This window comes from Aulostomus chinensis, chromosome 6 (genome assembly GCF_037954235.1).
Source record: "Aulostomus chinensis isolate RoL2024-O1b breed Wild chromosome 6, RoL_Achi_v1.0, whole genome shotgun sequence".
Classification (NCBI taxonomy): domain Eukaryota; kingdom Metazoa; phylum Chordata; class Actinopteri; order Syngnathiformes; family Aulostomidae; genus Aulostomus; species Aulostomus chinensis.
This window is the reverse complement of record NC_141325.1, coordinates 970001-980401: the sequence shown is the minus strand read 5'-3', so window position 1 is coordinate 980401 and position 10401 is coordinate 970001. Positions and strand designations below refer to the sequence as shown.

The 10401-nt window shown below is 48.7% G+C and overlaps 2 protein-coding genes across 2 annotated transcripts in view; one reads left to right on the top strand and one right to left on the bottom strand.

Annotated features, from left to right (window-relative positions):
• Window positions 1–646: 646 nt before the first annotated feature.
• Window positions 647–7754, top strand: LOC147259605 (ras-related protein Rab-14-like). Its single transcript, XM_086205667.1, has 8 exons — window positions 647–793; window positions 1241–1299; window positions 1997–2050; window positions 2296–2473; window positions 2554–2620; window positions 2825–2912; window positions 3566–3596; window positions 3699–7754. Exons 2-8 carry the CDS (start codon window positions 1248–1250, stop codon window positions 3874–3876), a joined length of 648 nt encoding a protein of 215 aa, XP_086061793.1. The 5' UTR covers window positions 647–793; window positions 1241–1247; the 3' UTR covers window positions 3877–7754.
• A 407-nt stretch (window positions 7755–8161) lies between these two features.
• The window catches only part of mak16 (MAK16 homolog (S. cerevisiae)), a 4012-nt gene continuing 1772 nt past the window's right edge, over window positions 8162–10401 (bottom strand). The window contains exons 3-10 of the mRNA XM_086205666.1: window positions 10072–10181; window positions 9900–9964; window positions 9409–9560; window positions 9253–9307; window positions 9098–9172; window positions 8915–9022; window positions 8770–8832; window positions 8162–8612 (exon numbers count right to left, since the gene is read on the bottom strand). Coding sequence (XP_086061792.1) covers window positions 8376–8612; window positions 8770–8832; window positions 8915–9022; window positions 9098–9172; window positions 9253–9307; window positions 9409–9560; window positions 9900–9964; window positions 10072–10181 — 865 coding nt within the window. The 3' untranslated portion in view covers window positions 8162–8375. The remainder of the gene's footprint in view (window positions 8613–8769; window positions 8833–8914; window positions 9023–9097; window positions 9173–9252; window positions 9308–9408; window positions 9561–9899; window positions 9965–10071; window positions 10182–10401) is intronic.

Below are 10401 nucleotides of genomic sequence, written 5' to 3'. Positions count from 1 at the left end.
AAACACTCCACATGTGGACAGCAAAGAGAGAGAGAGAGAACCACATCCAGCATCCTGTTGTGGAGAACCTCAGGAGAACATGAGGGTCTACAGATACGACCCTCAAATCCATCGTCTGAATCACGGCTCACTGGGATTTCTTGCCATTTCTTGTTTTGCTCAAATTTTTCGGACTTAAGTTTCAGCCCATTTTTTCTTGTAAATGTTAACAGCTCCTTTTCAGTTACTTTATTCATGATCTAATCATGGCGTTTGGCCCCAAAAATAAAAATGTTGGGAAATTGTTTCAACACACAAGAGCACTACGGCAGTTTTAGAATGTCTCAGAGTTTACAGACGAAACACAAGAAGGCCGATTCTCTCGTTTGTCTCTCATCCTTGACAGGAGCTGCATTTGTGCTTCGTGCCTCGACTGTCTTCACCCTCATCATCCTCCCCTGATCTGTTTTGTTCCACCAACACAACTCACTCAAAAAACGGTTTAGTGTCGGAAACCCAGAGGACCCGGGGAGTCTTAGAACCCGGGGGTGCCTGGACCCTGCAGCTGATCAGTAGGAGAACTTGTTCCTGATTTATTTTCACCCTCCAGACGCAAGGTCTTCTTCTCGTCCACTGGGCGGCATCAGAAACACGGAAGTCTCGCGGTATTTACCTTTTTTGTCCACAGAAGAAGAATTGCGGCAGAGGGGACGGTTTGTGACGGATCAGCAGGCTCTCAAGCCGACAGAGACAATTATCCGTCTGAGCAGCAGCTTGATCCACTTCCCCGATTGGAAAGATCCTCGGACGGAAGGTGAACATCCCTTTTTTTCACCCTCCGCCTGTCTCGGCGGTTTTTGGAGGTTTTGCGGTGAATTTTAAGAGAAGTGGCCTCCTGCTGTTAACAAGGCGTAGACACAGCTGCCACCGTTAGCCGGCTAGCTTCACGGCTAAGCTAAGAGGGATTTCCGAGGGTTTCTCCGATGGCGAAGTCAGCTGCCCGCGGTTCACGCGTCTGACAAAGATCTGTCTTTTTCTCCTGCACGACTGTCACAGAGAGGAAGAAAGATTGCTGGTAGCCTAGCCGGTTGGTAGCCTAGCCGGTTATTAGCCTAGCCGGTTGGTAGCCTAGCCGGTTATTAGCCTAGCCGAGTGTGTGCTGCCGTTTATGTGTTGATTTCTTTTCAACACAGAAATCTTTAAGTTGAGACAGAAAGTGCTGATGTAACTCACGTGTACTTGTTGCGGTTCCGCCCCTCAGAACCAAGATGACGGCCGCCCCTTACAACTACTCCTACATCTTTAAATACATCATCATCGGTGAGTCGACGCCTCACGAATCATGAGCTGCAGCGGTTCGTCGACCAAACCCAGCCAGTACACCCAGTCTGAGTCCACGTTGAGACGCCGACCAGCCGCCTGGGACCCCAACCTGCATCAGCAGGAGCCTCCAATCACAAGTGTTTGTTCCACATGCTGCTAAAAGTCCCACAAGTCAGTTATACAGAGTTCAACGTTCTGGAAAGGTCACAGAATTTTGAAATGGCAATTTGGAAGTTTAGTCCCCCCCCCGTAGAACCCAGAGTCTTCAGCTGGGACTGCACAGCTGGATGTAAATCTGGGCTCCAGCTATTCAAAATTCTCATTTTTCATGTTAACTCAGATGTTTTGGGTGAAAATGGGTTCTAAATCCTGAGCTTTCTAGACCAGTAAAGAGAAGCACGGACTCATTGCATCACTCAGTGGTCTCAGCAGGTTCTCCGTCAGGTTCATATCTACAGCTTTGCTTCCAGTTTGTAGGTTTTTACAGGATCCAGTTGGTGTAAAAACCTTGTGGTGGTGGTGTTTTAATTGACACGTGGTGGTTGAATGGTCCAGATCTGGGTAGAGAAGCTGGTGTGGTGTGAGTTGGTTCACAACTGGCCCCGGGTTGGAATTCTGCTCTTCACTGTGTTTCCTAGCCTGATAGTCTCAGGTGTGTTTTTGAGGCCCTAACTGGTCTGCGTCTGTCCTGCAGGTGATATGGGAGTGGGCAAGTCTTGTCTCCTGCATCAGTTCACTGAGAAAAAATGTGAGTCCTTTATCTTACTGTCGTCACCTTCCTCACAGTGGCGGTCTGTCGCTCCTCCTGTCCACACCTTCTCTTTCTTGTTCACCTCAATCCATTCTGTCCGTCTGTAATCGTAGTCAGCAGCTTGTGGAAGGAATCGACTTGACTGAGTATTCATTTAGAATTTGTCTCCTGAAGTCTTCTGTCCCTTGACATATTTTCTGTGTGTGTGTGTGTGGCTGTTTGCGTATGGCGTGCACCGTCAGTTATGGCGGACTGCCCTCACACCATCGGCGTGGAATTTGGGACGAGGATCATGGAGGTTCATGGTCAGAAAGTGAAACTACAGATCTGGGACACGGCGGGTCAGGAGCGATTCAGGGCCGTCACCAGGTCGTACTACAGAGGGGCTGCCGGGGCACTCATGGTCTATGACATCACCAGGTATGACCTGGTCATCCGAGGACCCAGTCAGACTTTGCTGGTGGCAACATGATGGTGATGGCCACTGTCTTTGTGTGCAGGAGAAGTACTTATAATCACTTGAGCAGCTGGTTGACGGACGCCAGGAACCTGACCAACCCAAACACAGTGAGTAAAGACGCCATCGAGGCCTCAGTGGAGAGTAAAACCTCAGGCCTGATTCCCGAAGCCCCCTTGATGCTCCATTTCCCCCTGGTGAGAAGAGCAGGAGGCTCAACGAGCGCCACGGCTATTAAACTCCTGACATCGTCCGCCACTGAGAACAACAAACCTTCGCTCAGTCTAAAGTTCCCCTCTGGTGTTTCTGTGCAGGTGATCATTCTGATTGGTAACAAGGCGGATCTGGAGGCTCAGAGAGACGTCACATACGAGGAGGCCAAACAGTTCGCCGAGGAGAACGGTGAGAAGTGTCATGTGACGTTTACATTTCCAAGTCAGCATTCAAATGATTTAGTTGTCCGTCCCCTTCAAGTACATTCAGTGGGATGTCCTTTCCCACTTCACAAATTCCCAACTGAATTGAATCCCAGTCAGATCTGATCACTCAGACCTCATTCCTTTAACAGCATCTCTTCCTACCCTCCTTTTCAATGTATTTCTGTGTATAATATCAGACAAAGATGATGGAAACAGTGAAATTAGGAGAAAAACTACATCTATTTGGCCACAAAGCTTCTACAGCCACTTGAGTGTTTTTTTTGTTTTGCTGCTGTTGCTGCTGCCTTTCTAGAAGAGAACCGATGGAAAAGTCCTTTTCCTTCCTGGTTCTTCCCAAATGTTGTTTTGGTCTCCAGACAGCAGCAACATGGCTGACACTGCAGAACAATTCCCATTTATCCCTCTGTTCCTTACTGCTCAACAATATTTGGGTTAGTATGGACATTGCGCTGCAGAATCAGGTGGTCAAAATGGCGCTAAGCATGTCCCTGACATCCAAACTTAGGGACAACTCGACCGAGAGCAACGTGCTGCCTGGCTGTGTAAGAGGTTCTGGTCCATCATCTGAAAGTGGGATTGACTGACTGGTGTTGATTTATTTCTGTTGCTCTTCAGGTTTGCTGTTTCTGGAGGCCAGTGCTAAGACGTAAGGCAACGCTCTTATGATTGCACACACCAGTGTCCATGGCTGTGATGGAGTGGCGCCTGACCACGTTTGTTCCCGCTCTCCATGTTTGTCTGTTTTTAGAGGGGAAAACGTGGAAGAAGCTTTCCTAGAGGCAGCAAAGAGGATTTACCAGAACATCCAGGATGGCAGTTTGGACCTGAACGCTGCTGAATCAGGAGTCCAGCACAAACCATCTGCGCCACAGGGAGGCCGCCTCAATGCAGACAGCCAGCCGGCCAAAGAGGGCTGCAGCTGCTAACCTCAGACAGAAATTACAGATCCAAAACAGACAGACGGAGAGATTCACAGAGAACCTTCTTCACCAGGCACTAACATGCAACTTTGTTGGATCACGTCTACTGTACCTGGTCCGGTCTGACCCAGGATCACCCAGAGCAAAATCCAAACATCACTCTGTCAAACATCTAACCAGCTCTGAGCATATCCAGACATTTTTGGGAAAATCAAGAAACTGAATGAAATCCATCCAAACTCCATGTACACTCGGTCCAGTTCTGGCTGTTATAAACCCACAACAGCATCAAGCTCTTATTAAATATGGAAATCCTGGGGGTTCAACTCAAGCAAGAGTTGTAGACATTAAATTAGTTTCACAATCTGACCTTGCCATGTACAAATCCAGAGCCCAATCCTCAGCCACTTCAGCCTCCTTCCTTCCTTCTTTCCTTAGATCCGGACAGATTGAAGACCAGAATACCACTGCTCTCTGTTTTGGAAACCATCTTTAACAGTTCTGGAATATACTCCTGGACCTGGAGCAAAACATGGGCTTGGTCTAAAGGTAGGCCAAGCTGAAATGAGGCCAGACTCTAAGGAAGCACTGTCGAACTCTGGGCCAGGCCGGTGAGGAGAGGCTACACATTGGATGGATGGTGCACCTCTGTCATACTCAAATCCCATCTACTGAAACTCTGCCTTGTTCTAAATCTGGATCAAAGAAGATCCTGACTCGAGTGATCAAAGCCAGGGTGACACCCTCCACAACCCTTCTTCAGGCTTACTTAACCAAATAGTTTAACCAATAATAGGCCTTCGTTAGACAACACCAAACCTTTTCTCTGGACCCCCTCCCTTCTGAGAACAGCGAGTCCTGTCTGCACAACCACAACCAAAAGGCCCATGTCCCCAGACGGATCAAGACACGGCCGAGTTTCACACCAACTCACTGCCCAGATTTGCTGCGATGTCCACCAAAGTGCAGCTTGCCGTGGTTCCAAATCTGGACGTAGTTTTGGGCCGATCCAGAGTCTGGATGGACTGGACTGCCCACATCCAGGAATAATTTGCCCTAAGGAGAAGCAGTAAAATGGGACCAGAACAACGTTTTCCATTAGCAGGAATACCCATCAGCTCTGAATGGCAGTAGTGGATGGCCTGGTGTCAATGCAGTCAGTTCATCTTTGGAAGTGTCCTCATCGCAGGAGGAATGGGCCCATGTCTGGAAGTACCAATCAAAGATAAGAAAGATTCAAATGTGGCCTTGGGGTAGTTTGTGGCTGCGGACATGACCAAGGCAGACCTGATGTAACGTGTCGATCAGCTTCTTCTCAGAGGCTCCTCTCTTACAAAATTCTTGAATTAATTTTTGAGGTCCATGAAGGAGTGGTCTCAACACCCCCCAGAAACGTCCATTGCCCTGCAATAAGGTTGATTTATTCCTCCTGTTGTTCATGCGGGTCACAGACTTGTCCTGTGTGCACCATGTTGATGTGGACCTTTGTGGCTTGTGTTGTCCCATCTGAGCAGATCTGAAAGTGTCTCTATTAAGGGGGAACTGCTTTAGCCTGTCGACCATCCAAACCGGTTTGAAAAAGGCAAGAATTCGCCCCGCCAGGTGGGTCCAGGGAAAAGTCTAGAGTTGTGGAGCTCAACCAAAACAAGGGACTAAAGTCTGGAAGTCTGTGCATCTGCTTATGGAAGTCCAACACCTAAAACCTTGGTATGCGTCAAGCCAACTAGTTTGTACGATGCATAGCTTTAAAAACCAGGAAGTGCGCCTTGTCCTCTGGGTTAGTGGGAGACCCGGACAGTGGAAACAACTGAATACAACATGAACTCAGCTTTTCATTCTTGAGCGGCATTAAAACCAGTCACATTCAAGGTCCGACATCTGGAACCCAATCTGAACCCAACACCTGAGGAGGGTTGTTCGGGGTTGGGTGTTGGTGGCGAGGGGCTGCGCGGACTCTTGGAGACCTCTACCACATAGAAATACACGTTTTGCCTTTAAACAAGCAAATATTTTAATTAATGTAATATCTTTATAGAAAGCAACATGATGCTGGTGAAAGGGAGCAAATCATTGAGGGTGGTGTTGATGAGGAAACGACCGGCGTGGAGCTCAGGTTCAGGAGAGATTGTTTTTTCTAGTCACTGATGGTCGTGCTGATGTCATCTGCGGTGCGTAGATCACTAACTGGTTTGGTCAGCAAATATCCTTCCTAAGCAGCATCCCATTTTGAACGACCTTATTTAAACAGCAACAGTTCAGCTCAGCTATCAGTGATTATTGATCACCGGTCTGTGTGCCGACTGCCGAAAGCCAGAGAAATGTTTCCCCTCGCACACAAACATCGTCCAGCGTCACAGTTCTGAGTATGAGAAGAGGAAACACTAGTTTTCATGAGAGTTCCAGACCCGTCAATGATGATGCGGATCTGTGGAAGCGACGGTAGCCTGCAGGGTCATTCATGTCTGAGCCCACATTGGTAGGCGTGTCCTCCTCTAGCCAGTCGAAGGTTGCAGAAGATGTCGTGTCCAACTTTTGATTGATTTGTGGTTGCAGATGTTTTCTGACCTGCTGGCTTTGCTCTGCACATCTGTGAGACCAGCTCATTCTCAAGCGGCTGTTGGTGTCACTCGGCTTCCTGGAAGCTGGCGGTGCAGACGGCTGCTTTAGCCTTCGCTGTCCTGATTGGTGAACAGCTGCCACCTTCAGCTGCGATGCCTGATCCATGAAGCCCCGCCTTCATGTATAAAATGTTGCTGTTCATCGCTGATTCATCTGCATGCTGCATTGGCACAGCGCTTCATTTTAAAGGAAATAAACTGTTCCTGTTTCCTCAACACTTCCTGGAATGAGAGGCAATTTGCAGGGACCACAGAATTACCAAGTCGCCCAAACAGAGAACCATAGCTGCTGTTGTCCTCATGGCCACTGCCTTAAGCTCCCCACACCAGAAGAAAACCGTTACCAAACAAGTGGCTCAAACAGGTTCAGCTCCTCCCCCGTGCACCAGATCCCCGAATGGACACTCAGGAATCTGCGGCGATGTTCCTTTGCTGATCCAGCGCCACTCAAAGACACACATTCACTAATCATGAATATTTTTAGCTCTTGGTTTTAAATGATGTGCGAATTTTGAACCTAATGCCCCCCTGGGAGTCCTTGGGCCCCACCTGGTCAATGCCTGGATAATCAGGAGGGACTGCTGCTGCTAGCAGTGCCGACAGGTGGCAGCGTTGCACAGACACTCACCTGCTCCCTTTCCTGATGTGGGAGGAGTCTTTACCAAATGAATATTGTTTTTTTTTTATTTTTGGTCTATAATTTTCAACTTCTTGTATTCAGACAAAAACTGCAGGCGTCACCTTGATGTGTCGCCTGCTGCCCTGCATTCGTCCTAACAGGAGTCCCTGGTGTTGCTGTGATGCATCGCTTCAGCTGCTGTCTTGTAGGGAACTCAAATCAGCCCTGCCAGACGGCTGCAAATGAGAGAACCACATTATGGATGGAAACGGCCAAAATCACCCAGACAGACATCAAGAAGCACCAGCGCGGGGTAAAAGCGAGCCAATGGTTTTGTCTGAATACAAGACGAAGGAAATTGTAGTTACGGTTCTGAGACAGTCTGAATCTTTTTGGAATATTCTTTGGTCTTAAAAGCAAAAACAGCATCTTGGTAGTTCTCCTGGTCGGCCTGAAGGAGGCGCTCCTCAGGCTGCAGGACTGCTCTTCTTCTTCTGTTGATATTCTGACTGCTGATGTAACAAACGTGCTTCTTAGGATTCTTTGACTATTTATATTCTCAGCCTGTAACGATTCTCTTCAACTGTACCTGAGTCAGTTATTTGTAAATAAAGTTCTGTATTCACTCTGATGACTCAGCATTTTATCTTTGGCGTGTTGTGAGCAATGTTCCCGTTTCTGAGGAGAACACCTTCCATCATTCATGTTTCTGTCCTAAAATTAGAACTGGAACTTGGTAAGTCTGGAGGTTCGTTCCATTCCTGTGATATCGTCTTGACAAGTCAGCACCTTGTTTTATATTCTTGTCATCTATGAGTGTCGAACCAACAAGGGCGAGGACATGACTCCGATTCCTCGGAGTGTTCACGCCTTTCCCAGATCAGACATCAGACAACAACCCTCACTGACTTCCTGTAGGACCACAGAAATCCCTCGATGCCATCAGGGTTGGTTCCTGTCTGAGGGACGTAACCGAGGGCAAGTTCGTCCAGGAGGACATAAGAACGTCCTTCCTTCTTTTATCTCTGAAGTTTGGAGCTGACGAACAAATTTATCCAACCCAGTTTTAGCTGAAACCCACTTGTAACCAATACTTTATTGATGTAAATATACAGTTGCCCTCCACTGCTCCTTCATGTGGGAGCAGCAGAACAGTTTCACTTTCAGAGCGATGATGACACATGACAGTGACACACCGCTGACATCATTGTAATCCCCAGTCAGCTGACCCCACGGACGGCTCAGTCTATTGGCAGCAGAGTGTGACATCACAATGTGGCTCTGCTTTTGGAGGATGGCTCCATCTCCATCTCCTGCTCGTACTCGATCTCCACGTACGCTCGCTTCTTCCTGGTCGCTGAGCTGCTGGCTGGAGATTTGCCTTTAGACACAGAGGCCTTTGAGGTCTCCTCCTCCTCCTCCTCCTCCTCCTCCTCTTCCTCTTCATCGCTCCATGACTCATCTTGTTCCTCCTCGTCGCTGCTCGTCTTCAGCTTGTTCATGTCCTGAAAATACAAACCAGGTTGTTGTGAGTACTAATGTTTGGCGCTAATCTGAACCACTGAAAAAGGAGAAATCCAATTTTCTGTCCTGTTTCCGTCCCGTCTGGTCAGTTAGCGCTGCTTGCTAACTCCTGCCCTGATGATGAAAATGACGGTTTACCTCAAAGTCGCTCAGGTCGCTCTCCTCTACTTCTTCTTCAACAAACTCTCTCTTCCCAACATCCTGCACACAGGTCACATGACCACATCAGAACCATTCAAATACTGGCCGAAGAACACCCCCGTGAGCATCAGTGCTCCATCACCTCATCCTCCTCTTCCTCCTCAGACTCGGACTCAACCTCGCTCTCCTCGTCCTGCTGCTCCAGAGCTCTGTCAAAGGCGTGAACTGGGAAGTTGTAGATGTCGCCATACTGCAAACACACACACAGGTCATTAGCACTGAACCTGACGGCTTCCTGGTGGAGGTCAGCCACTGCAGGTCGTACCGTTCCCTGTTTGAGTCGCTCCAGCAGCTCCTTCTCGATGGCGTTATCCAGCTGAGCGGCAATCAGCGCTTTCTCCTACAACCACAACAACCACGTGAACAAAGGGCGAGTCTGAGTGACACGGCGCCATGTTGGTATGTTTGTGTTGGACCGACCTCCTTCCTCTTCTCACGCTGCTCCACCTTCCTGCTGAGAGGAACCAGCTTCCTCCTGCAACACAGGTGACCACATCACATCAACGCCACCACGTGTGCTGATGTCGAACTGCAGTAAGAGGTGGCGTGCTGATGCAGAAGCACGTAGTGACTCACTGTCTCTTGAGCACCAGCTTGCGCATGCGGATCAGGTACTGAGTGATTTTAGTGAAACGTTGTTTGCATTTGTGTCGGATGAATCGAGGCCAGTAGATCAGGTTCTCATCGATCTGTTCCAGAGCTTTCTCGTAGTTCTTACTGAGCTTCACCTGCGACACACACACACACACACCTTACTGTAACCAGAGTTATTAAGAACATCTGCTTGGTTCCCCAGAGAACATTCACTCTGATTGGTCGGATGTCAGGGGCGGGATCACGACTGCGAAGAAACATCCTTCTATAATGGGTTTTTACAGTTTGTGTCTCAAACCCAAACCTGGTGATTCACCTGGTCAGGTTTACCTGGATGGGACTAAACTAAGAAGGTGTGTAACACTCCAATGAGACAGTTGGACTCGGCTGCTTGTTAATCGTCCTGATGTCACTTGGCTCCACCATGCTGGCTGTTAATGTGCTGTAGAAACAAAGCTGTCTGGACTTCTCACCTTCTCCCACATCTTGGCAGGAAACGCTGCTCTCTCGATCACCTTCATGTAGAGGAAACACTGACCTGGAGGAGGAAAGAAGACCAGCGCCAAGGAGGCGATACGCCGTCTCAGACACGGTGACACACAAACGCCTCTGATGTTGGTATGTCCCCGTGAGTGGGGGTGTTACCTTTCTCCTCTCTGATGGTAGCATACTGACTGTTGGCCAGCGGACACGACGAGCGGTTGCACAAGCCTGTGACGTTGTACTCGTTCCGACAGAAGTTCTGACTCTTGGTCCTGAACGCCACAACAAGAAGAGACACAAAGCGTCAGGTTTGACTCCTGCAGCTGCTCCTCCTGGCCCAAACACATCCCCCCAACGATAAAGTTGACCTCCAAAAACACACTCATGTTCCAACTCCTTGCCCAAATACTCGCCCTCACACTTTGGCTGTTATGAAGTCCGTGTGTGACAGAACCATAAAAAAATGACGGTCTGAGGACGGTCCTCAGCGCG

What these genes read in the sequence shown, in the direction of transcription:
- LOC147259605 (XM_086205667.1), top strand. Translation starts at nt 1,248, where the DNA reads ATGACGGCCGCCCCTTACAACTACTCCTACATCTTTAAATACATCATC. An exon ending in TCAGTTCACTGAGAAAAAAT is followed by an intron (nt 2,051 to 2,295) that starts GTGAGTCCTTTA and finishes GTGCACCGTCAG; the next exon opens with TTATGGCGGACTGCCCTCAC. An exon ending in ATGGTCTATGACATCACCAG is followed by an intron (nt 2,474 to 2,553) that starts GTATGACCTGGT and finishes CTTTGTGTGCAG; the next exon opens with GAGAAGTACTTATAATCACT.